This window comes from Magnolia sinica, chromosome 15 (assembly GCF_029962835.1).
Source record: "Magnolia sinica isolate HGM2019 chromosome 15, MsV1, whole genome shotgun sequence".
In the NCBI taxonomy this organism is placed as follows: domain Eukaryota; kingdom Viridiplantae; phylum Streptophyta; class Magnoliopsida; order Magnoliales; family Magnoliaceae; genus Magnolia; species Magnolia sinica.
Genome location: NC_080587.1, coordinates 5,296,942 through 5,324,297, shown reverse-complemented (window position 1 = coordinate 5,324,297; position 27,356 = coordinate 5,296,942). Strand labels below are relative to the sequence as shown.

The 27,356-nt window shown below is 37.9% G+C and overlaps 1 protein-coding gene and 1 long non-coding RNA gene across 3 annotated transcripts; both read right to left on the bottom strand.

The window, feature by feature from the left end:
• Positions 1-14,262: 14,262 nt before the first annotated feature.
• Positions 14,263-20,832, bottom strand: LOC131227938 (uncharacterized). Of its 2 annotated transcripts, none has more exons than XR_009162633.1 (6): positions 20,583-20,826; positions 19,152-19,277; positions 18,233-18,395; positions 17,118-17,319; positions 15,766-15,929; positions 14,263-14,850 (listed from the first exon to the last, which is right to left on the bottom strand). It is a non-coding gene; the product is annotated as an uncharacterized LOC131227938 (long non-coding RNA). The 2 variants fall into 2 exon arrangements; XR_009162634.1 differs by lacking the exon at positions 14,263-14,850 and adding an exon at positions 15,392-15,571 and having other exon boundaries at positions 20,583-20,832.
• A 24-nt stretch (positions 20,833-20,856) lies between these two features.
• LOC131228108 (putative disease resistance protein RGA3) lies at positions 20,857-24,195 on the bottom strand. Its single transcript, XM_058223940.1, has 2 exons — positions 21,071-24,195; positions 20,857-20,990 (listed from the first exon to the last, which is right to left on the bottom strand). The coding sequence occupies exons 1-2, from the start codon at positions 24,138-24,140 to the stop codon at positions 20,857-20,859; spliced, it is 3,204 nt and encodes a 1,067-aa protein (XP_058079923.1). The 5' UTR covers positions 24,141-24,195.
• Positions 24,196-27,356: the final 3,161 nt, after the last annotated feature.

Genomic DNA, 27,356 nt, shown 5'->3' with positions numbered 1-27,356 from the left:
CATGGTATGCCAGACTATCGTAGCCTTTTCTGCATCAGGTTAACCTGGTCTTATGGCGCACTCCTCCCGTGTGAAGTGTTGTGGCAGTGGAGATAACCCTAGTCTCTGTTCAACTCCGTCTCGCCATTAGCCCGGTGGCCCATGGTCAGTGCTCTGTGGACCCCACCATGATGTATTGGTTTCATCCACGCCGTTCATACATTTTTACATATCATTTTAGGACGTGATTTCAAAAATGAGAGGGATGTAAATCTCAGGTGGACCACACCACAGGAAAACAATAGTGATTGGATATCCACCATTAAAATCCTCATGAGGACCAATGTACTGTTTATTTGGCATCCAATCTTTTGATTAGGCCATACAGACCTAGATGAAGGAAAAAACAAATATCAGCTTGATCCAAAACTTTTATGGGCCCTAAAAAGTTTTTAATGGCAGAGATTCATTCAACACTGTTTCTTTCCTGTAATGTGGTCCACTTGTGATTGGGATATACCTCATTTTTGGTCTCATATCTTAAAATATCCTAAAATGATCTAGAAAAACAGATGGATGGAATGGATGAAACATATACATCATGGTGGGGCCCACAGAGCACCGATCACCAGCCATTGGCCGGTAGAAGGGGGAGTAGCCAATCCCGCTAGTGGCTGGGAGTAGCCAATCTCTTTCCTATATCTTATGTGTGTGTCATACTTCCGGCCACTTATAGGAGGTGAAGCCTATTTTCTTAAGTCTATTTACTCATGGAGATATTTTTTCCTCATTCATTACCAAAAGTAAAAATGTTCTAAATCTAATTCATTATGGTACTAGGGAGGCTCTAGTCAAATATTTGAGAGGTTTAAAGTATTTTATTTATTTTATTAACAATTTTTTCAAAAGAACATGGATTTAGATATTAAAAAAAATAAAATAAAATAAAAAATGAAGCTTTTAATTGTCTTACCAAATATAAAGTATTGGTTAAAAATCAAAAGAAAAAAAAATAAAAAAATAAGTGTTTGAAAACTAATAATGGAAGAGAATATATCTCGAAGGAATTTAAGGATTTTTGTAGTGGGTGTGATATGGAGAGACATTACACGGCCCATAGTACTCTACGGAATAACGAAGTTACAAAACGTATGAACTGTATGCTTATACATCATGCTTAGAGTGTGCTAAGTTTGGCTAGACTCGAGCAATATTGTTGGGCGAAAGATTTTAATACGACTTTTTGTTTAATAAATCACTATCTTACAACTATACTAGATCATAAAATTCTCAAAGGAGTATGCTTTGAAAAACTTGTTAATTATTCGTTAATACATTTTATTTTATTTTTTATTATGATACTTATGTATGAATTCTCAAAGAGTACATGACTAAATTGAATGTGAGGTCCAAAAAATGTATTTTTCTTAACTATACAAATGAAACAAATGAGTACAAATTATGGGATCCTACTTTTCATAAGTTAATGATTAGCTAAGATTAGTTGTGATGTGTACACCCAGATCCATAGCTCAAGTGGTAGACTAAGTGAAAGATACCTCATTTCAACATTGAGGTCTTGGTATCGATTTCCTAGTGGGGGTGGCTAACAGTGAAGTGTGAACTAAGTGGGGGTGCGTAATAGTGAAGTGTGAACTAACAGTGGGGAGTACTAGCAAGCTAACAAAAAAAAAGAAGTTAATGATTAACTAAAATGTGATTTTTAATAAAAATTCATTGTAAAAAGATACACAATTGTCGAGCTCAGAGTCGTGAGAGATTATTGAATTAGAATATTTGAACGATGTTCGAAATTAACATATTAATTCAGAATATTAATAAGTCGATGATGTTATTAAAGATGAAGCTGATAAAAGCATGTATATGAGATACCGGGTGTTGAAACTCAAAGTGATCAACATCGATTGAAGTGAGCTACAAAACCCTTTATTTGGCTTAAGAATTATGTTACTATAGATGGATTTATAAGTTGAAAATGGATAATAAAGAGAATGTTAAAACATTAAAAAAATTTAGTAGTAGTAAAATGATATGCTCAGAAAATAAATATTGATTTTAATAAAAATTTCTCTCTAATTATTTAATTATCTGTTTTAATACTATTTATATTGTGTTGAGTATAGCGGTGGTGCTTGACTTAAAGTTAGAGAAGTTGGATGTAAGAATTATTTTTTTAAATTAAAATCTTGATAAATGTTTTATTGAAGAAAATAAGAAAAATTTACATTACCAACATATGAGTAAAGCGGACGGTCGTGTGGTGGCTAAAGCCGTCCACGAATTACAGTAAATCGTTTTGCAAACCGAGAGTTATTATTGTTTGTAGGTGTCGTGGGTGTTACCATAACCTAGGGGCCCACTTTGATGATTTGATGTATATCCACACGGTCCATACATTTTTTCAGCCCATTTTAGGATACGATCCTAAAATTTAGGCAGATCCAATACTCAGATCGACCACACCATAGGAGACAGTGGAGAATTTTTGTATCATTAATCTGTGGTGTGGTCCACTTGCGCCTTTGATTTTCCTCCTGTTTAGGATTATGCCTTAAAATAAACTTTCAAAATTAATGGACGGAGTGGATAGACCGCATAAATCACGGTGGGTCCCACGGAGCCCCCTGGCAGCACCGTCCGCCTTTAGCTTCATCTACGTGGACGGGGCAGCACCGTCCGCCTTTAGCTTCATCTACGTGGCAGGCGTATTACTCCCCGCGAATTTCCTACCAAAGCCTTTGCTCGCAAGATCCTACGCTGGAAACAGTGGTGGGGCCATGATAATATTTTAGAGAAATCTACTCCATCCGTCCATTTTGTGAGCTCATTTGAGGACTTATACCAAAAGTGAGCATGATTCAAGATTCAAGTAGGGTGCACTAGAGGAAATGTTGGGTAGGGAATTTCCTACCATTGAAACCTCCCTGGGTCGAAAGGAATGTTTAAATGACATCCATACGGTTCATAACATCATTGCTACTGGGATTAATCGAGAACACAAATATTACCAAGATTCAAAACTTCTGTGGCCCCATGAATTTTTCAACTGTGGATGTTCAATCCTCACGTTTTCGGGCCACTTGAGTATTGGATCCGGTTCATTTTTGGTCCCAAGTCCCAAAATGAGTACACAAAACGGATGGTCGGGATGGATTTCTCACAAACATCACGGTGGGCCCTACATAGGTTTCCAGCCCAGGAAATTAGGGGGAAGAATGGCTTTAGCAGGAAATCACATGTTGCGTGCGTAGTGAGACTACTCACTACGCTCAGCGTATCAAGTAAATTCTATGAGATTCACCCTGATTTATGTATTTTATCTGCTCTGTCCATCCATTTTCCCAGATAATTTTAGCATTTGAGCCCAAAATTGAAGGGTATATAATGTTTAAATGGACCACACCACAGTAAACAGTGTGAATTGAACGTTTACTGTTGAAAATTTCTTGAGGGCCAAAGATGTTTTGGATCAAGCTTATATTTGTGTTTTCCGTTCATCCATGTGTATATGTTCTTATGAACGGGTTAGTAGACAAATAAACATCACCGTGGGGCCTAGAAAGGTTTCAACGGTGGAAATCATTATCTCCACTGTTTCTTGTGGTATGATCCACTTGTTCTTTGGATATGCTTCAATTTTGGGCTCATCCGCTTAAATTAGATGGAAAAACGGATGTACGGAGTGGATAGACCACTTACATTCAAGGTGGGCCCAACTGAGTTTACTCAGTACGATAAGAGCTTACTGACTCAGTACCCAGTCCGATTTCGGTTTGGCTACCGACGCTGCCACCAACCAGTGGCTAGTGGTTGGTGCTATGTGGACCCCAAAATGATGTATTTGTTTTATCCACGCTGTCCATACATTTTGAAAGATAAATTTAGGGCTTGACCCCAAAAATGAGATAGATCTAAATCTCAGGTGGATCACACCATAAGAAAACAGTGGTGATTGAATGTCCACCGTTGAAAACTTCCTGGGGCCAAATGTAATGGCTATTTGACATCTAAACTGTTTATTAAGTAATAAAGACTTGGATGAAGGGAAAAAGTATATATCAGCTTGATCCAAAACTTTTGTGGCCCCCAAAAAGTTTTTAACGGTGGGAGTTCAATCAACACTGTGCGGTCCACTTGAGATTTTTATCAACCTCATTTTTCAGATCATACAATAAAATTATCTGGAAGAATGGGTGGACGGCATGGATGAAACACACACATCATGGTGGGCCCCACAGAGCACCGACCACTAGCCAGTGGCTAGTGGCAGGGTGAGCAGCCGATCCGTTTCCCCCAATGTTTTTTTTTTTTTTTTTGGTAAATTCTCGCGCGCCCTCTTTCCCTCTCTCCCTAAGTCTCCAGCCCCCGATCATCATCAGCCCCTGCAATCTTCTTCATTAGTAGCAGCCCCGACCAGCAAACCCTATCCCCAACACCCTGCAAACCCCGTCTTCCCCACGACATCAACCCCTAGACATCTTGCAAACCCCTGTCTTCTCCAACTGCAGCTCCAAAATTCCAAACCCATCTTCGTCTGTGAGCTTAACAACCTCTCCACCATTTCTGACAACTGCGTTCCCCAACCGCCATTGGTGATGAAACCCATCTCTAGTTACTACCCCAAGTTCCAGATCCACAGGCCGGACAAACGATTTCGGCTGCAGGAGCATCAAATCCGACCACGGTTATCGCTGTCCCCTCAACCCCAATGCCTAGAAGCCATCCACCACCACCATCTATGACCACGATATTGTACGTACTCTTAAGATTCTCTGATTTTTATTATTTTTTTTTTCTATCCAACATTTCTATTTTTTTTCTTTTCTTTCTTTTTCTGTTTTAGATATGGGCATCTGTTTGGGATTTGGGATGAAATTGTATTTCTTTTGATTTTTTTTTTTGAATAGAATCCTTTTTCTTTCTTTCTTTTCTCTTTTCTTTTGAAATTGTATTTCTATTTTTTTTTAATAGATTTTTTCGTGAATTGAGAACAAAACAGGTCTCATTTTTTTCTTCCATAATAAATGCAGTTGTGCATGTTTAGACTTGGTTGTTTGGATCTCTGTACATCTCCATTGTTGTCTGAGTTGTTCTGCACACAAGTGTATGAGACTTTGTTGGTTTCGTCAGTAATCACATACCTGATTGGTCAAAAGCTTCTCAATCACCATCTGTCAGCATTGCCTGAAAATTTCATATTCTTAGAAATAAGCTAAAAGTGTCCATTTCGTAGATTGGCAATGCTTTTAAATGATGCTTGTAACCTTTTTGAAGAAATAAAGCTTCTAAAGATGTGGTTTGTGGAAATGATATGGTATCTTGAGTTCGAGATGTTCTTGGAGTGCGGATTTTCCCTGACACATTTTTTTTTTCCTTTCTTTTGTATTGTTGATTTCTACCATTTTCTCTTTCTTCACCATTAGACATGGTAGCAACAAAGCCCAATGGAGAAGGAATCTTCAAACTTACAGTGGGGGAGATGTGCAACAGGTAATAGATTTATTTTAATTTGAAATCTTGTTTCAATTTTGATTTATATGTGGATTACATTGGGTTTTTAGATTTTCAGTAATTGGGATTTTGTATACAAGGTTGGTCATCTTGTGCACAATGTGTGTCAGTCATTTACTTTGTGCTTCCACAAAAATTGGACACATGCCATGATGGTTTGTGATCTGAATTTTTGGTGAGGAAATTTGGTTGACAGTCATGGTCTGCTACAGTGGTTGAGGCCACATGCACACACATGTTGAAGGCGATACTTTTGTCCTTCTGTATTATATGTATGCAACTGATGCTTGATGTGGAAATCTGGCCCCTTTCAAGTGTATAACTGAATGCAATTTGGGGTCCATGTTGATGTTTGGGTGGTGCTTTTACGATGACTTTTACTGGCGGTCACAAAACCGTTGGAGGTAAGTTCACAAGAGTCTGCTTGTATCTTTAAATTCAGGTTCCATTTTTTTAATGTCTGCTAGTTCCATAAAATGGTGTTTGATCATTGCACACAATTGATAGCTTAGACATGCCAATTTTTGTGTGGGTCATTAGTTTGCATTTAGATTTGATAAAAATCATCTAAACAATGGAAAGGATCCTCTTGAGCTTATTTTTAAAATAGAAGCCTCTCCATATAAAATGGACAATCCAGATCTTTTAAATAGAAGCCTCTCCATCTCCATGAAGTTCGGTGACCTTCAGTTCTCGTTTTGGTTACATTCATTTCTCTTCTGATGAAGGTTTTGTCTTTGATATTCGAAGTGAGAATGGGTTGGTAATGGCAAGTCACATCAGAAGTTAATTTGTCTTGTTGATATCTTTTTCTTTTAATTGGCTTGTTGAACTCATTTAAATTGCCTGAAAATTTAATTGCATCTTTCTACTCTTTGTACTTTTTACTTTGTTTGAACTGCTGCTACATTTTGGTATCTGTTTCTTGTGTTCTATGTTTCATAATTTCTAACACTGCAGTATGGAGCAAGATGAGAGCCTTCAATCCCTGTACCAGCTAAGAGTTGAAGCATCATCAAATGCATCAGGTCCTTCATTCTGAAATGTAATGTTGCGGCCACAACTCCTAATGAGGGGAAGTTAAGGTAGTGCTAGGGGTTTATGTTGATGTGTTCTACTTTAACCTAGAAATAATCTTCTAAATTCAGCACTATGTTTCCTTTTCTATTTCAGTTGTATTTGTTAATTGAAAGGAATGGCCAGTTCTATACGTGGATGTTTAACCAGTTATAATCTGCCAAAACTTAAAAGTACAATTGCAGCAATGCTTACCTTCGTTTTCTGTTTTTGGTTGGAGTTGGTCACATAGTGAACCCAATGTTGCAAATGCTTCTTGGCGACGCAGCCAAAGGAAAGCTGTTGCTGAACAACGGACAACTAGTTCAAGGTTCTATTTTTGAATGTGTCTATCTGCAAGTCTTGTTTTGTCTTCATATTCTGTAGTGAATATTATATGATGGAAATTGGACCTCACTGTTTTACGTTGGGTCAGGTATTTGATATCAATGTTCAGTTACCTGTGGGAAATGACCCACATGCATACAAACAATCTTTTATAATGGGTTCCATAGTCGGCATATCTCATGGTGTGCCTACTCTGATGGAAAATGACCCACATGCATACAAACGGGCCCCCAACTTTACTTCATGTCTCACCACCTTCTGGAATCTTCTTCTTCTTTTTTCAGGGTGTTCCTGGTGCATACAGTGAATCAGCAGCTGCCAAGGCCTACCCAAATTGTGAAGCAGTTCCCCGCGAACAATTCGAAACTGCCTTCAATGTGACTTTCTTTCTTCCACATAAATTTACATATTGCTCTTATTCCTTTTCTTTCCTATGTTTCATTGTGCATTCACACACCAAATGTGTATTGAATGAGCTTGGAATTTTATGGTTGATTGAATGAAATTGTTGGAAATATAAAAAATGCAACGTCTTTTGATTGGTTTTATGTTTCAATCCACAAATGTTTCTAAAGATACAAGCTAAATAAGGGAAGTGGAGAGCTTATCTATTTCCTGTTGCATTCATGTTGGCTAGATCATCTTATATTGACCTTCTCCCATGTTTAGCAAGGGCCCATACAGCATTGCTTTTAGAAAGTGTGGAATTCTTTCTCAATAAACAACTGTATGCAAGTTATTTGCCATTGAAAATTGGAATGTAGTGAGGAACTTGTCAATGCAGTTTCGGGTACTAGGCATAATTTGATTTGAACCATAATTTTGCACATGTATTGCAATTATCAATATAGGACTCATGGTATAATTTGTCAATCTATGTCAATTTTAGTAGATCCTTTATATTTTCTTGTTGCAGTTTCAATTTTTCCTTCAGCATTAATGTTCAATTGCTTGTTGGTATTTGTTCATGTTACTTGCAGCGTATAAAACATTAATTCAGAATTCTTGTAAGGTGTTACAAGTACAGACTTCCCATTTTTGTGATTCCACCTCCCTTGATCTACGGGAGGACAAGCTTACTGGTTGTGTTGGGTCCCTACTCATGGCTCAGTGGTAGACTCACAAGAGTTTCAACAAAGAGGTCATGAGTTTTAGTACCCATTGTGGTGCATGTTGGCGTGAATGGGTGTGGGTGTGAATGTGTAGGACAGATGGTACGTGAGGTTTGATTTAGTACCTGCAGCAGTTGACTGTTCTCCAAATAGTAATGATGATTACTATACATAAGGTTCTCCCAACAGTTAATATGAATTACTATACACGGGCATGTTTTGTGTTGCCAGTCCTCTCCAATGATGTCCAATGTCCATGCGTCATCATGTAATTCTCTGCTTGTATGATGAATTAGCATACACACTATTCTATGAACTTCGTTTGAGTTCATGTGCATTTCAATGCTAGGAACACATCTCTGTCTTAGATATATATTATATTTGTCAATTTATTATTGTCACTTATGGCAGAGTATAAGAGCGTACATGATGCTTATCAGATGTTTACTTGACATAGGTGCAAACAGGTACTACTATTAATGTTGGAATGACTTCTTGGCACTTGGTGGGGGTCGTAGCTTTGAATTATGCTTGGATGGGGATTTTTAAGTTCTTTTCTTTTCTTTCAAACTTGGAAATTTTTACTCTTTCAAAAATGCCTAAAATGAAAAAGATGTGGAAATTTAATTCTAGTAGATGTTAAAAGTAGATGATTGGTTCGTCTTCTTATCTAAGTGCTCTCTTTGACAAGGATGCATGGAACAAGTGGGCCTTGGGAGACTTTTGGGAACTTGTACTTCGCTCATAATCCAGAGTTCGAGTTGAAGAATGTTGAGGTAACGCTAGGTTAATTACTTGCTATTCAATCATCTTTCAGGTCTTCTGATTCTTTAATGAAGTTTTTACCCGCTTAAGTTTCAAGAGTTCCATTTTGTCTTGTTTCGTTGTTTCTTTTAGAAATAGTGTTTCTCAAGGAACTGTTTATAATGTAGGGCATTGGTAACTTAAAATATTCTGTTTCTCTGGCTGATAATGGATCCACCTCAAGAGGGTGATCCTTGCCATCATTTACCTTGGTTTTTTTTTTTTTTTTTTTTTAAGTGTTTGCTAATCATTTATGTTATCTATCATTGGTTTGTTGTATTTAAATTTTTTAAGTTTATTGATTTGATTTTATCTTTCCTCTTGGCTCCTGTACTTGATTTATTTGGAGACCAAATCCAAATTTTATTTCAGGTAATTCATTGAAAACTCGGAAGTTTGCTGGCTAGTTTCGAAGCTTAGGATTCAACTACATCAATCATTTTAGGCAGTTTAATCCAAACTGTCCAAAGTTTATTTCTTGATCAAACTTTGGTTTATACAATAGTTTAAATCAATTGTTACATTCACTAAGAAGGTGAGAATTAGCTTATAGTTTGGAAGATTTACCTCATATGATTTGTAAGATTTGAGATATATATTTTGTTAGCATAGATTTAATTGTTGTATCAACGTTCTTTCGAAGATTGCTTTTAGATGGAGTTGTCATGATCCATCATGTCCTGGGATTGGGTATCATATATACAATCAATTTTTATTTTTTATTTTTTATTTAATGGAAATATAGATTTTATATGTTTGGGATTTGGATGGCATAGATCTAATTTCTTCCTTTCCTTTTGTTTTGACTTACCTTTTCAAATAGGTTAGTTGGTTTGGGAAAACATGTTTTGACTTAACATTCTCAATTTTTTTATTTTGAACTCATTGAGAAACGCCGACGGCTAAAACCCGTCGGCGAATGGCTTTTTAGCCTCCGACGGAAATATCGATGGCTTTAAACCATTGGCGAGCAACGCCGATGCCCCCTTTTCCGATGGCGGGGAAGATCAATGCTGACGTTTTTAGCCATCAGCGTTGTCCTATTTTTTGGTAGTTCTAGTTTGTCGATTGAACAGATCTTTTTACGATTTAAAGTAAGCGCCAATGTGTTGGTATTAGTGATTTGATTCCTTCATTGTGAGCTTGTGATTCTAAAGATGTGAGGCAGACCATTGTGCCTATGTTCGTAATTATGGTAATTGTGGCTTTATTATCTCGCTATTATACGTCAATGATATGCTGGTTGCCGGTATTAGTAGAGATATTATTGCAACATTAAAAGCTTATTTAGCCAAGGAATTTGATATGAAGGATTTGGGTGCCATTAATCAGATTCTTAGGATGATTATACTTAGAAACAAGAAGAATATGAAAGTCTGAATAACACATAAGGGTTATGTTGAAAGAATTATGCCGCTTCAACATGCAGAATTCTAACCCAGTCAGTACTCTATTCCTTATTGGTTGCAAGTTATTTTCATATCAATGTCTTAATATAGAAACGAATAAGGTGTAGATGTCTCGAGTACTATATTCATCAGTGATAGGGAGCCTTATGTTTGCCATGGTGTTCACCGGACCAGACATTATGCAAGCAGTGAGAACGGTTAATAAATACATAACAATCATTGGACTGTTGTGAGGTGGATCATTTATTACATGAAGAGTACTTTTAAAGTAGGTATTTGTTACAACGGCTAAAATTTAGAATTAATTGGGTTTGTGGATGCAGATTATATAAGGGTTGAGGCAGAAAGATAAAAAATTAATCACTTAAAGATGTGCTTAAGGTGCGTTACGATGTCGCTATCTTTAAGGCGATATTCATACCCTACTGGTGATTAAACCAGTTTGCAAGAGAGTTACAACAAATCTGCCTCCAGGATACAATAAGCCTCTTCTCCATGACCAGAGAAATGTGGGCTTCGGTTTGCAAAACCAAAAACCGTACCCTGTACACACTTTTACAATGTACACCCATGACTTCTATGTTGTTACAACTTACTCACTGAAAATTGTTTGCAATTTACTGTCTGAAAAAATGTTTGCAGTTTAGAGCTGGAAAACTGCAACTTTTTAAAAAACATCCAAAAACGAAAATGGAGAAGAAGAAGAAGATGGAGATGAGATTGTAAGAATTGTTATATTCGAACTGACCTAAAGATGAGTTTATATAGAGTCACAAGAGATGCTTTAAGATTCTCTTCATGGAAAGACATTTTCTTTCATGGTGTCTTTTTAACAATGACATCCTTCCACCATTAATGGTATCTTTTCACCACAATTTCAATTTTAAATAATGCTTCATTTACCAAGAGGCACCACCATTTACAAATGAATGGTCACCAACAATCATTAAAACCCACAACCCTTTTCCTAAATTTTCTCTTATGTATAATTTTTTTTTTCTTCTTATTTTGAAAAAACCCAACAAATTATGTATGATATCGTGATAAAATAATATCAACCATAGGTTATGTTTTCTCTCTGGCTGGCGGTGCAGTTAGTTGTATGTCGAGACTACAGTTAATAATGACATTTTATATAACAAAAGCAGAGTACATATCAACTACATAAGCATACAATGAAGCTATTTGGTTGAAAAAGTTGCTAGAAGAATTGAAATTCAAGTAGAAAGTGGTGATCACTTTCCAGAGCTTCCTTGCGTCCATCTGAGCCATCTAGAAGAATTAGAACAAGGAAATAACCAACGTATGAAAATTCGCCATTAACACTCCATCATCAACATGTCAAACACCACCACCATTTGATCATCACAAAACTTTGTTTTAGAGTTTAAATAACCACTTGGGACTCACTTGAACACCGTATGATTTCTAGATACGAGTTAGAAGTCGAGGCAATGTAAGAAACTTGGAAAACCAATTTCATCTATTTCGCAACACCTGTTGTCATGTCTCCTTGTACAATCCAAACTCTTGAAACCTATAACACCCCAAAACCCGACACTTGAGTATCAGTGACTCAGATCCTGAATTTGTGGGTGTTAGCTATAGAATAAAAGAATGCTTCTTCATAACATGTAATTTTTTTTATTTTTTTTTTCGAATTACATTTTTACATTTGCATGATATACATCATATAAAAATAAAATAAATTAAGCTTTATAAATGAAATTCCAATCATCATAAAAGATAACTAAATTGTCCACTCAGCCGGGGATTTATTACAAAATAGTAAAACTAAAAATTCTACTAAAACATAATTGAACTCCAAGAGCTCTATCGTGCTCATATAAGACTTTTCATCCCTACATCCTTAATCCGCTCCTTAGGCATATATGTAACTTCTAGTCACGGACACCGAAAGGGTGAGTAGCCAACTCAGTGAAAACTCCTCTTCTCCAAGATTACACATCCATCATTATAGCCTGGTGTATATATATATATATATATATATATATAAAAGCAAAAACAATATTCATTTCACAATACGAATCTTGGTCAATGCATTAACGGACATCCGCCTTTTTAAAGGCCGTGGTCATTGTATGTAACGTATAAAGGTGATTAGATAACAAAATTAAAAGGTGTGGTGAATCTGACCCGTTGCAACCCTTTTTAAAGGAGATGGTCAGCGGTCCAAAATAATTTAAGCATTGGATAGTTATAATCGTTTGATCTGTTTAATTTTTGAGTACTGTTCCAACGGGGACAATTGGACTCTGTATGAATGTGCAAATCCCATGGGCCAACTCCTGCTCAAGGAAGCCCATTCACATGCCCCTCATGTGGCGAAGTGTCAAAAGTATATTCAGATGGGTCCCACCATTTAGATGCCCTTTTATCCAAAAATTGGGCCTGTTCACCAATTAGTAGAGTTACGATTAAGTGTGTACATAAACCGAGCTAGCTCGGTTAGCTCGCCCGACTCGACTTAAAAAAGCTCAATTCGACTCGGTTCGAAGCTGAGTTCGAGCAGAGTCGAGCTGATTTTTTGAGCTGGAAAATGAGTTCGAGCCGAGTTCGAGCTGGCCCCAGCTCGACTCGACTCGGTTGAACCCAGCTCGAATCGAACTCGGATCGAACCAGTTCGGTGACTCGGTTACTTTGATATTGATGTTGCTCAGCAAGTGTTTGATGAAATGACCCAAAGAAGTGTGGCTGGTGGCAAGGAAGGTATGTATATGAAACCAACACCCTTTTTTTCCTTGATTTTTATGTTGCTTAGAAGGTGTTTGATAAAATACCTGTAAAATCATTGTTGCTATCTCAAATACAGTGAGATTTTGAAGGTGCAGTCCAGGTGTTTGTGAAAATACTGCAATGGCGAACTCGGCTCGAACTGGCCCGAGCTGCTGACCGAACCGAGCCGAGCTGGCCGGTCAGGTTTGAGGACTGAGCCGAGCCGAGTTTAAGTTGAGGTCAGCTAGTGGCCGAGCCGAGGCCAGCTCGACTCGGTTCGACTCGATGTACACCCCTAATTACGATTCATGAACTTTAAAAACCTAAAAAAAAAAAAAAAAAACTAAAATCAAACTTCTTATATGCCATCATTTTGTTTCTAACAGAATGCCTGTTGGATGAATAGATTGGGCTGATGTCTAGGCAGGGCCATCTGTACAGTGGGACCCAACTGATGGATAGATTGGATCTCTAATACATTTGCCATGTTGGCAAGTGGGTTGGCACATATAAATTCCATTGCATGTGTACAAAATCCAAGCTTTTGATTAGATTGGCCACATTCATCTGGGTGAAAGAGCAGGGCTTTCACTTAGGTAAGCCCCAGTATGTGAAAGAGTAGGTCTAAATGATATTTTCCCCTAAACGTCCATTGTTTTGTATACCGTGGCTCGCGTTAGCTGATATAAAAAATGTGGCCCATCTCATGGAAAGCTTGATCTTGTACACATGTGCCATATTTGCATGTGTAATGGCATGAATACAAGCAAAGTTGTAAACAGGTGTGGGTTATCAAACCTCATTTTACCAAAATCAGCAGTGTGTTTTGATTATTTAGAACTTTAGTTTTTAATATTCTGGCCTGCAATTTCACCTTTTCTCCTAATCAATTTAAAACATGCAAGTAGCTATATATCCATCACACCACAACAGGTTTTTTTTTTTTTTTTTTAAATCACTAAAACTGACAATATAATCTTTTTTATCTCTAAAGTACATTTCCAATGTATCAAAATAAATTGTTTGCCACATATATAAGTGGGCAATGGAATTTTATTAAACACTAGAAAGGCAACAAAGAAACAAAAGCCTTCAAGGCAATGGATTGGAATCCCAATTACAAAGAGAAGATCTATAGTACCCTTTGTAAGAGAGTCAACATTCCAATTAAAACCAATTAATAGGAATCTACTGTTGGGGGACCACGGAATTACACGGAGATGAATCAAGTAGAGTATTCCAAATGCACAAAGAAGCCCAATCACAAAGACTCCGAATTTAACGTGGAAAAACCCTTTCGGGAAAAAACCACGGCACAAAGCGACAGTAATCACTATGAAATCAGAAATTACAAGAGATAGAAAGAATACCCGATTCGAACAAGCCTCGAATCTCCCTTACAAGCCTTTTGAAACCCTAGGAACGAATTAGAAAGCCTTAGAATACCCTTAGATTCCGATTTCACTCCTATATATAACCTCGAGAATCGCAATCAAAATAAAAAACAAATCTCGCAGATTCCTGCAGATACACAACTCTGCGTAAATCTGCGCATACGTTCAATGGCACCTTCGACGAGACTTCAATGGCATCGAACCTTCTTCGATGTCATCGATAGATTGTTGAATTTACAGATTTTAAGACATCTATCAACATCTACATGTGAGATTTCCAAGATACAAGATTTCAACCTTATTCAAAATAACACTCAACTTTGAAACAGGAATACACTTTTCTGAGGCCAAAGCGATTGCATTATAAAATCTTCGTCCACCATGAAAATCTCCACACCAGTTCTAATAGCCAAGAATTCCGCACTCTTTGATGATCCACTCCCCCACTAACCACTTCCATCCTTAAATATGCCTCCAATCCTGAAAGGCCAAGGGTTATAAAAAGAACTTATGTCAGTATTAAAAAACCATTATATAGAAATTTAATAAATCATTCCCATAACCAATCACCCAGAGCATGGTACCACAACTAATGGTGATGTGTCCTGCCAACATAGTATATATACACCACCAGGTGGGCCACATTGTTGAAATCAATGGACAGATGATGATCCAACTCAAAATACAGGTGTGGCTCACTTAATGATTTGATCAACCTGATTTTTGAGAAGGGGGGCCTGTAGTTTTTCATAGTACTGATTTCCTACACAAGTGGCATGTTTGCAGGAAATATGGTAAGGAACAATAAGTTATGATCAATTGTCAATCATCTGCTGTACAATGTTCAATAGGATGTGATGATCAAAACCAACGTTTCTTAGCATAAGAACATATCTAAGAAACAGATCGTCAAAAAAGTCGAGTTCAAAATAGAAAAAATAATAGGGAAGTTGATTATTAATCTAATGACAATTTAGTTCTAAATGAAATATGCTAGCAAAAATCACTCAATCAACTTGCCTGTTCACTCCATGATATGATGATCCAAACCATGCATCTGGAAGTTCCCATAACATATGGCCCACATGAGAGAAATCTCACTTTTATGACATCTTTAAGGTCCTATAACATATGAACTATTGTTTCAAGTTGATTGCAGATGAGTAAGATTTTCTTTGTCGACCATCTTCGGTGCGAACTTCTAGTGGGGCAGAAGAAGAGAGAAACCCATTAGCAAACCTCAATTATGTAAACATGACATCCACTGCAAGTATATATGAACTTCCAAAACTCACTGTGGTCCCGTATCGGTTGCACCACACTAGTAATAGAAAAATGGAAAGTTTGCAAAGAAAATAACTATTGGTTCACATTCAATGTACGCTTGTCACCCACCTAATAAGCAGATTGGCCTGATTTTTGGTTCAAAATTCACTAGTTGCCTAACACAGTCTCCCACAAGTGCACCATGTTGGCACATGTGCTGCTAAGCCCCTTCTCTATCTCATTTGCACGAGTCCCACTCGCATTCCTCGGTGAAATGATGGTGTTTAAATATTCTGTTTGCCAAAAGAAAAAAAATAAATAGTTAAGCACAGAAAGCAATTCAGGAACTATACAATGCATCTACCAGAAAAGCAGGTAGTTGACAATGCATTGACAGAGAATTTGTATGGCATATGTTCAATTTTCAATTTACATAAATGGGAATCAGAGTTCCTTATATAAGTGTATTATTGGACATTAACATCTTTCAATGTATGATTATTGAGCATGGAATTTTGGCTGATCCAAATACTCGAACAAGCTAATGTCCATAAAAGGATGATCTACCTATCTGTTTGCATTGGTGGAATCCAAAAGGCAACCGTGGACAAGATAAGAGTTTTTTGCTGATGTGATGTTTCCTACTGGTTGGAACAATAAAGTATTGTGTGGGAAACTATTTTCCTTTCCACAAATTTTTTAAAAGAAAGAGTTTTTTTTTTTTCTTTTCTTTTTCTTTTTCTTTTTCTTTTCCTTCTAAAACCTTGATAATCCACATTTTCACACATTTTGAGCGACATATCATTTTTTGACCATCGACCATTCCATAGTTCCATGAAATTCATGGAAACTAAAAGAAACAACCATTTCAGAATTCTTTTCCATGAGTTTCCTTATCTATCATTTTCCTCCCTCATATGTGACATTTTCATGGAAATTTGGCCCATCTCATGAAAAGCTCGATCTTGTACATGTGCTATAGTTGCATGTGCAAAATCCATATACACAAGCACAATTGTGAAAATACGTGTGTTATCAAACCTCATTTTACCAAAATCAACACTAAGTGTGTATTGATTATTTAACATTTTCACATGCAATCCCACATTTTCTCCTAATCAGTTTAAGAATGAAATGGCTGTATATATCACACTACATAATGGATTTTATTTTTTTTTCCTTATCACAAAAGCCAAAAACATTATCATTTTAAAAAATACATTCCAAATGAATCAAAGTAATTCATTTCCCTCATAGTTATTTCATTTTTTATTTTTTATTTTTATTTTTATTTATTTATTATTATTTTTTTTTAACGTGGGTAATGAAATCTTATTAAACACTGGAAAGGCAAGAAAGAAACAAAATTCATTAAGGGAATGGATAAGAATCCCAAATGACCCCTTCGCAAGAGAGTCAACAATACAATTAAACCAAGTACTGTGAATCTACACGAGATTTCCAAGAAGCAAGATCATAACCTTAACTCATTCAAAATAGAGCACGGCTTTGAAGCAGGAACATAGATTCCAAAGGCCCAAGTGATTGCATTATAAAGTCTCTATCTGCTGCCAGTTCACAAAAGTCTTCACACGGGCTCGGATACCCAAGAATTTGCTCTCTTTGAGGATTCCTCCCTCACTGATCACTTCCATCCTTAAGCATGCCTCTAATCCCAAAAGACTAAAGGTTACAAGAATTTGTGTCAGTATTAAGTAACCATCATATAACAATTTAAGAAATCATTCCGAGAATCAATCACCAACATACAAGGTACCACAACTTATAGTGTTGTATTCCGCTAACATAGTATATCACCATGTGGACCACATCATTGGAATCAATGGTTGACTCGACATACAGGTGTCCCACCTAGTGATTTGATCAGCCTATTTTTGAGCAGGAGGCCGTTGGCTTTTCATGGTGCTGATTTCCTACACAAGTGGCATGTTGGCAAGAAAGATGTCTCCATACAACAAGTTGTGGTACTATTGCTGGTAGGTGATCAATTATCAATCATTTGCCACGCACTATTGTTTTAAATTACTATGCTATGGAGTGTGTAACTTACACTATGTAGTGTACCTTAATCATAGGGTTATGTACGTTATGGAAATATCGTAAATCATGTGCACCCTATGCTATATGATAATTTCAATATGCTGCAAGTTAGAAGTTATTTTTCACTACTACATTAATATCAATTAATGTTTCAATGATTTATTATTATTTTATTTTCAATAAACACTAGTTAATCCTTCAATTCTTTTAGTTAAATAATTCAAGTAACAACATTAAATCAGCTTTGTTGCTCTTTCTTTACTTTTATACTTAATCTTTTTCTTTTTCTATTACTTTAGGTTGAATCGATTGCACCAAATATCATAAAACTTTGTTAAATTTAATTATTAATTAGCTAGATTTGGTATAAAATATCATAAAATTGGTACAACTAAGTACAACCTTGATTAAAAGCTAGAAGTAGCGTGTAGCTTATGCCTCATGCTTTAGAAGATTAAATGCCTTAGCAAGAAAAATGAAAAGTTTGCAAAGAAAATAACTATTGGTTCACATTCAATGTATGCTTATCACCCACCTGACAAGCAGTCCAGCCTGACTTTCGTTCCAATAACCAACCGTCTAACTCAATCTCCCACAAGTGTACCATGTTGGCACACATATGCTGCTAGGCCCCTTCTCCATCTCGCTTGTGCATGTATTACTCACATTGCTCAATGAAATGATGTCGTTTAAATGATCTGTTTGCCAAAAAAATCAGTTAACAATAGAAAGCAATTCAAGAACTATACAACCTAGTAACCAAAAAAGAAGGTAGTTGACAATGCACAGGCAAAGAATTTGTAAGGCAAGTTCAATCTTTGGTTTGCACAAACTGGACCCATACTTTCTTCGTTAAGTGTATTTTTAGATAATAACATCCTTCAATGTTTAATTGTTGAGCATAGAATTTGGTTGATCCTTCAATGTTTATATTGGTGGAATCCAAAAGCTACGATGAAAAAAATAAAAATAAAAATTCTGCTAACATGACAATTTTCAATTATTGGTATAATAAAGTAACATGAGAAAAAACTATTTTTCTTTCTATGATTTTTCTAAAATAGACATTTTCCTTTTCCACCAAAAACCTTAATAATCCTCATTTCTATACTTTATCAGAGACAAATATCACTTTTTGATCATTTATCATTCTACATTTCCTTAAAAGTCATAAAAACTGAAAGGAACAACTTTTTTAGAATTCTTTTCGAAGAGCTTCCTTAACCAGGGCTTCCTTGAGACGTAAAATTTTTCTTTCTAAATCTGCTTTTTGGATTTCACCAATCTAAACGCGCCTTAAAATACAAATGCTAACCATAAAACTATGATTAGCATTCATGATATTCAGATCAAATAATATAACCTGCATGATTTTCCACAAATTTGTTAATATCAGACCTGAGCATTAGTGACATAAATTCACTCTAAAAAGGAACAATCTTAAAGTAAATTACCTTAGATTTGAATTGATCATCTGCAGTGTAACTTCAACCATGCAAGTATTTGAGGTTGTATTCGTCTTGAGTTATTACCAGCTATACAGTGTTTGATATTACCCCATGTGTATATCCATCGCACTCCTGAAGCACAATAATCCAAATGATTCAGGTCTACAAAGAGTAGGTTATGCATTTTTGCAGTAGAGTTCCTCAAGATTTTCAATTTTATTAAACAATGCCTTGATTCGAAAAAAGTATAGGAGATTGCCTTTTAGTCAGCTAAAATGACTAAAGTACCATTTTTTTTTCATCCTTCTAAAAATTAGTGAATCCAAGCATTGTAGAGGTTGTATGGTGTGTGTATTACATCCAGGCATACAATAAGTGAATCCCACCATAATGATCTGCAAACAAGAAATCATGCTAATACAATCATTCAGGTGGGCCATACATGATTTGGGGGTTTTGGGACGGTATGATTATTATTATTTTTTCATCGCAAGGCCCACCGTATGGTTGGAATCACCCGATATTTGATTTGTGCAATAAACGGAGACGGATTGGCTACTCCCCCTGCCACGAGCCCGGTGGCTGCTGATCAGTGCTCTGTGGGCCCCACCATGATGTGTGTATTTCATCCATTCCGTTCATCCATTTTTAAAGATCATTTTAGTTTTTGATCCCAAAAATGAGAGGGATATAAATTTCAGCTGGACCACACCACAGGAAAACAATATTGATTGGATATCCACCATTAAAATCCTCCTAAGTCCCACTGTACTGCTTATATGACATCCAATCTGTTGATTAGGTCATAAAGACCCAGATGAAGGGAAAAAACAAAGATCAGATTGATCTAAAACTTATATGGCCCCCAAAAATGTTTTAATGGTCAAAGTTCATTCGACACTCTTTCCTGTAATGTGGTCCACTTGAGATTGGGATAAACCTAATTTTTGGTCAAATAATATAAAATAATCTAGAAAAATAGATGGACGGCATGGATGAAACACATACATCATGGTGGGGCCCACAGAGCACCGACCATCAGCCATTGGCCGGTGGCAGGGGGAGTAGCCAATCCATTTCCGCAATAAACATGGTGCGATACGGAGGGATTGGATGAGATGTGCATACCACGTGGCCCCCAAAATTGCTGGACATGACGATTTTTTAATTTTAAAAAAAATGAAGTGGCTATGATGGGAGGGGAAGTGGATTGCGTCCCACTAGATCTGTGTGTGTGGGGGCTACCGTGATGTATCTGTTTGTCACCTTTAGGCTAGCATCGTCTTAGAAAAGGGATGGATGGTGTGGATAAACAAATATATGACAGTGGGCCCCACACAGATATGGTCGGACACAATCACTTCCAATGTGATAGGAAGAGGTAGGAAGGAGAGCGTTAAAGCAAAGGTAAGGTTGAGTAAGAGGTGGGATACTCACAGAGGGAGGAATAGGTAAGAAGGAGAGCGTTATGCTGATCTCCTCTTCAACCCCCAACAGACGTCTACACCCTTCGCCTTCACTCTACGATTCGGATTCGGATTCGGATTCGGATTCGATATGTGGAATGTCGATATATGGGATGTGTGCTATGTAGTGCCAATCCTCGCCTCTCTCCTTCTTGCATCGCTTCTTTAATTGTGGACAGCCAATGATTGTTAGATCTTGGAGATTTGTTAGGAGTTGCAGCCCGGATGGCAAACACTCTAATTTTTCACAATCCCCAATCCACAAATATTGAAGCGAGGACAGGTTTCCTATCCCTTCTGGCAGAGCCGTTAGACTTGGCAATCTCCCAATTGTTAGCCTTTGGAGGTTTGTTAGGAGTTGCAGCCCGGATGGCAAACACTCCAATTTATCACAATCCTCAATCTTCAAATTTTGAAGTGAGGACAGGTTTCCTATCCCTTCTGGCAGAGCCGTTAGACTTGGCAATCTCCCAATTGTTAGCCATCCGAGGTTTGTTAGGAGTTGCAGCCCGGATGGCAAACACTCCAATTTATTACAATCCTCAATATCCAACTGTAGAAGTGAGGATAGGTTTCCCATCCCCTCAGGCAGCGCCGTTAGACTTGGCAATCTCCCGATTTTTAGAGTCCAGAGGTTTGTTAGGAGTTGCAGCCCGGATGGTAAACACTCCAGTTTTTCACAATTGTCGATCATCAATTCTCGAAGCAATGACAGGTTTCCTATCCCCTCTGGCAGAGCCGTTAGACTTGGAAAACCAATGATCATTAGATATTGGAGGTTTGTTAGGAGTTGTAGCCCGGATGGCAAACTCTCCAGTTTTTCAAAATTGCCGATTTTCAATATTCGAAGCAATGACAGGTTTCCTATCCCCTCCGGCAGAGCCGTTAGACTTGGAAAACCAATGATCGTTAGATATTGGAGGTTTGTTAGGAGTTGTAGCCCGGATGGCAAACACTCCAGTTTTTCACAATTGCCGATTGTCAATTTTTGAAGCAATGACAGGTTTCCTATCCCCTCTGGCAGAGCCGTTAGACTTTCGCAATTTTCAGGCCGTTGCAGTGTTGTGGCATGCTGTAACCATTCCGGCAAAGACGTTAACTTCTCAAATCCGCTGATGCTTAATTCGCGAAGATCCGTGAGGTGTTGCATACCCTCTGGTAAAGAAGCCAGTTCTGGACATTCATCAATCTTCAAAGATTTTAAGGCAGTGAGGTGTTGCAGCCCCCCTATCAAACTCGTTAGGCTTTTACAATGCTGAATGGAAAGATTTTGAAGAGAGCTCAAGCCTTGTATTCTCAAGGACGTTAGACTACTGCAATTTTCAATCATCAGCGAATGGAGAGAAGTGGAGTTTTGTAACTCCTCTGGCAATGATACCAGCTCATCACATTCTAAAATATTCAGAGACTCGAGAGCAGCAAGGTTTCCAAGCTCCCCTGTTATAGACCCGAGCTTTGGGCATTGGTCGACACGTAATTCTTTGAGGCAGGGGAATAATTCTCTTCCATTGAATCCTGACCACTCCTCTAAATTAGGCATATTTCCGATGGTGAGTTTTTCCAGTGACGGGAATCCCTGTGTAATAACATTGCCACAGAAATGCTTGTCAATGCGTTTCACAGCATCCATTCCATTTACTTGAAGAACCTTAAGGAATGGTAATTGGCCAAGTGACGGGAGCTGTTCGCATCTTCCGCAATTAATCAGTGAGATTTCAATCAGATTCAAAAGCAACGAATTACTCATCCATTGCGGAAATCTGACACCCACATACCCTTCCACCACCAACCTTTTGAGATTTGGATGCGGTTGGAGGCCTTCGAGTGTTTGTTCAATAATTCCTTCCAACTGAAGATCAATATCCCAACCCCATAAAAAGTGTAACTTATGAAGGTTTGGCTTCTCCTTCAAGTTGGCAACCTGGGCATCTGCTGCACACGTCACATTCTCAAGGTTTTGAATAGTCAATTCTCCTCCAAGGTTTAGGCCCTGCAGCTCTCTTATACCACATCCACTATCCTTACCAACGATGAATATTGGCAACGTCCGAAGGAACTTCAATTCTCCCATATTAGCTGGCATATGGGTCAATCCATAGCATGGACTGATTTCAAGATGTCTTAGGCTAGTCATTTTGCTCATGTCCATGGGTAACTCTGAAATTTCATAAAGCCCCGAGAGTCTCAAGGTTTGCAAGTGGTGAAGAGTGCTGATCGATTCAGGAAGGGCTTTTATTCTAGTATCAGACAGGTCGAGATATCTCAGGAGTTTCAACTCACCAATTGAAACCAACGACTGCATAGTGACATTTACTCTGCTTAAATCTAACACGCGCAAGCACCTAAAATGTACCCACAGTTCACAAGAAACGCTGGCATTCTTCCATGTTCCAAGCACAAGCAGTGTTCGCAAATGGTTTGCTGTTCCCATGTCATTCTTGACTGTTAGGACGCAATTACTATACTCGCACTCCAAGGACAAACGACGAGCCCGGTTCATGTTAGAGATACTAACTGCATTCTTGACCTTCAGAATTGAGCATTCATTCCCTGCAACGGAGCATGCAAGATCGTGCACGAGGTCATGCATCTTGCACCATTCTATATTCCCATCATCATCTTTAAGAACATCTTGAAAGAAGGACCGCCACAACAGATTATTAAAATACTCTCCACCAGTGTCTTCCATTTGTTTAATTCCATCTGATGATGATTGAAGGAAACCTTCAGCCATCCAAAGTCGGATCAGTTTCTTCTTTTCAATTCTATAATCTTTTGGAAATATTGAGCAGTAGGCAAAACATTGCTTCAAATGTGATGGCAGATGATAATAACTCAACTTTAGAGCTGTCAAAATGTGATTATCTTCTTCGGGTAAATTCCAAATTTCACTTTCTCTAACAAGCAACCAATCTCTTTCCTCTGTTTTAAGCCGCATCAAGCTTCCGAGCGTCTTTGCCGCCAATGGGACACCACCACACTTCTTTACAATTTCCTTTCCATGCATTACGAGGTTTGGATGTTCTTGTCGTCCATGCACAAATGCTCGTTGCTTGAACAGAGACCAACAATCAGCTTCTGATAATGTTGTCAAATGGAGTGAAGGGATAGTGCCCATGATTGAAGCAACTTTTTTACTACGGGTAGTTACTATGATTTTACTACCCCTTGCACCTCCTCTGAGTAATTGTTTCAATTGATCCCAGTTCTCGGAATTTTCTTCCCAGACATCATCCAACACAAGTAAAAACTTCTTCCCACTCAGCTTTTCTCGGAGGTGACGCTGCAGTTGATCCATGTTTTGGAGATCACATTTGTTATCGGATGCTGATTCTAAGATATCTTTCGTTACCCTACTCACACTGAAATCATCCGACACACAAACCCACATGCTTAGCTCGAAATGCTTCACTGCCCTCTCATCATTGAAAGCTAATTGAGCGAGTGTGGTCTTTCCAAGGCCCCCCATACCGACTATGGGGATGACTGTAACATCCTCTCCGTTATCCTTACTAATCAGTAATTCCATTACCTTTTTTTTATCTTCCTCCCTTCCATAAACATCTGACTCAATTACAAATGAGTAAGTTGATTCTCGGCCTCGAATCTCCAACACGCGTTCTACCTCTTTCAAATGGAATTTAGACCTCTCTTCAGCAAGCGCATCTAATCTCCGCCCTATCTCCTTTATCTTATCTGCCCATCGGTTGGATGCCCAAAACAAGGTGCATACCTTCGTGACTATCTTCTTGATGAAATTCCCATCCTCCACTTTTCGGCGTTTAGCTTCCACTTTTGGTTCTGCTACCGCTTCTGTTGTGAAATCATCCAATATGTCATCTGCATCATAAACCACATCTTTAAGCTTTCCCAGCCAATTCTGCAGCGCCTTGCTCTTTACCAGCTGCTCCTCTGCATCTTCGAGCACATCTTGTATCGTTGATAACTTACTTCTTAGATTTTCCATCTCATCGCGAACACCCCACAACAGTTCACACTGTTCTAGGATTGGGGAGGCTAGTCTTTCGATAATCACTTGAAGAAGGCCTGATACAACTAATTCTGCCATTCCTTGTTCCTAACAGGGAAATCACAGGAAAAATAAATAAATTAGGGAAAAAGAAGGATCTCAAGATCATGTATAAGATCATCCTCCTCTATTATTGCCTAATTGTGTTCCATCTATCTTATCCTCCTCCCTTATTGACTATATATGTTCTATCTATCGTAGATTCTACACCATATAATAAGCCAGTGAGAGCCCAAGATGTGAATTGACATAATTGACTCTCTCCATGAGGCAAATGTACGTTGATTAGGATTGTTGGTCTGGTGGGCCACTATGCAGATGGTCCTAATTGCTCGATGTTTGCATTTTTAAAATTAAGGAAGCTCCTGGTGATTTTCTGAAGTAATGACTTACTTGATGACCTTGACAAAATCTTGCCCTACATATTATTTATTTATTTTTAAGGGCTTGTTTGGATTGGAGTTGGATTCGGTAGTGACCCCTCCCGAACTGAGGTGGCAGTGGTCAGTGTTGGGTGCCCACAATGATGTATGTGTTTCATCCGTGCTGTACGTTCATCCATTTTGCTAGCTCAAAATTTTAGGGCATTATCGTTAAATGAGGCAGATCCAAATCTCAGACGGACCAGCTGCAGAAAACAGTGGTCATTGAACGCCTATCATTAAAAATTACTTTTTAGGGCTACAAAAATTTTGGATCATGGTGATATTTGCGTCTTCCCTTAATTTAGGTCTGTATCACCTAATCGAGGGTGTTCGATCACCACTGTTTCCTGTGGTGTGGTCCGGTAAAAATTTTGATCTGCCTCATTTTTGGATTCATACCTTAAATTGAGATGGAAAAATGGATGAACGGCTTAGATATAACACATACATCATGAGAGGGCCCACAGAGCTTTTTCAGCACCCACCGGTAACTGGAGAGGTTCTTTCGAAAAAAGAATAAAGAAAAAAAAAACACATTGTTTTAACTAATATGTACCAAATGACCCTAATGCCCTCTATCCTATATAAGGACATTAGATCTGACTAACACCTTCAAATTGCTTGTACGACACCTAAACCGTAATCTCTGCCATAAAAACTGGATACCTAAAAGATTAGGATAATCTAATCATTAATTGGGCCACAACACAAGCCTCCAAACTCGCTTGATGTTCCACTTGATGGTTGGATTGGCATGATGGCTCCGGAGGGATGTGATGAGTCCAATCATTGTATACCTTAGAGGATATCTGCTCCAGATCCGTTAGCTTTCTCGAATAGGAGGGATAAAAGTATAAATAATTTCTATTAAATTCAAAAGAAGTTGATTAATAATAAAAATTGGAATTATAATTCTTTAAATAAGGAAGTCAAACCTAAGATGGGGTTTTAGACTTAGACTCCAACTCAACGCCCTAAAAAGGTGACTTATAAATAGTACAGATGACCTCTATTCCTATTTGACTTCATGGTTTTTAGCCGAAAATAATAAGTGTCCAATTTGGTGTAACCACTTTATTCTCCTAACTTTTCTAAGTCCTTTTCATATTTGGCATGACTTCTGTAACTCAAAGGATCAAACGTTATATTCCAAGTAAAACTCATTATTTATAGTAAGTACGTAATTAAATGGGACTTTTGACCATCAATCTGATGGTATCTCGCAAATTTGGCGTGGGTAACCCAATAGAGTAGGGTTGGTTGACTTAAGTAAGTTCTCCTACCCCAAAATCATATATAATAGGTCAAAAAACTAATCCAGGTTTGCGAGATACGACTGATTTAAGGTCTTGACGATCCATATCGTTTCCACCTCCGATCAGGCCTTGTCTGGTCCATCTTTGCCATGAAAGTGTCTGCGACCCACTCTACATCAGTCCCCTCACTTCAAAAGAACTTGACCTCGAGTTCTCATCCAGCTTTGGGTCATGATACTCGGTCAAGTTCGCAACGTTAAAGTACGTGAGATCTCCATGTCATCCAGAAAATCAACAACATAAGTGTTGTCATTGATTTTTCGGTGGATCAGTATCAGTTCAATCTTCTTGTTCTTCAACTTATTGTAGGTCCCAGTCGGAAATCTCTCCTTACGTAGATGCACCATAACATTGTCGCCCACCTTAAACACCTTTTGTTGTCGATGCTTGTCGGCTTGCTCATTTTAATTATCATTCAAAGCTTGCAACTTGGCTTGTGCATTTGCATGAATGTCCACGATTCGGTCCGCCATATGTTCTATGCAATGCTCATGCTCATGAGCTTGGGCAAAGGGACCGAGTTAAGTGTGTAGTGGGGCACTCAACCATAAATAATGTGGAACGGGGACTTCCTTGTCAATCGGTTCACCATATTGTTGAATGCAAAATCTGCTTGAGATAAGGACAAATCCAACTGCTTCAGTTTGTCACCTGAAATACACTGAAAGAGGTTTCCTAATATGCGATTCACAACTTTAGTCTCCATCGGTCTGCAGGTGGCCATAGACATCATTGAACTGAAGTGGCGTACCAAACTGATTTCACGAAGTTTGCCAGAAGTGGCTAATGAATTGTGTCACGGTTATAAATAATAGTCTTAGGAACCCTGTGTATCCATACGACCTCTCTGAAGAATAAATTTACCACGTGTGTTGCATTGATGACCTTTTTACATGGGATAATGTGCTCTATCTTTGAGAAATGATCTACCACCACGAATACTAAATCCATGCTACGTCGTGTTTATGAGAGAC

What these genes read in the sequence shown, in the direction of transcription:
- LOC131228108 (XM_058223940.1), bottom strand. Translation starts at nt 24,140, where the DNA reads ATGGAATTACTGATTAGTAAGGATAACGGAGAGGATGTTACAGTCATC. An exon ending in AACAATTGGGAGATTGCCAA is followed by an intron (nt 20,991 to 21,070) that starts GTCTAACGGCTC and finishes GATAAATTGGAG; the next exon opens with TGTTTGCCATCCGGGCTGCA.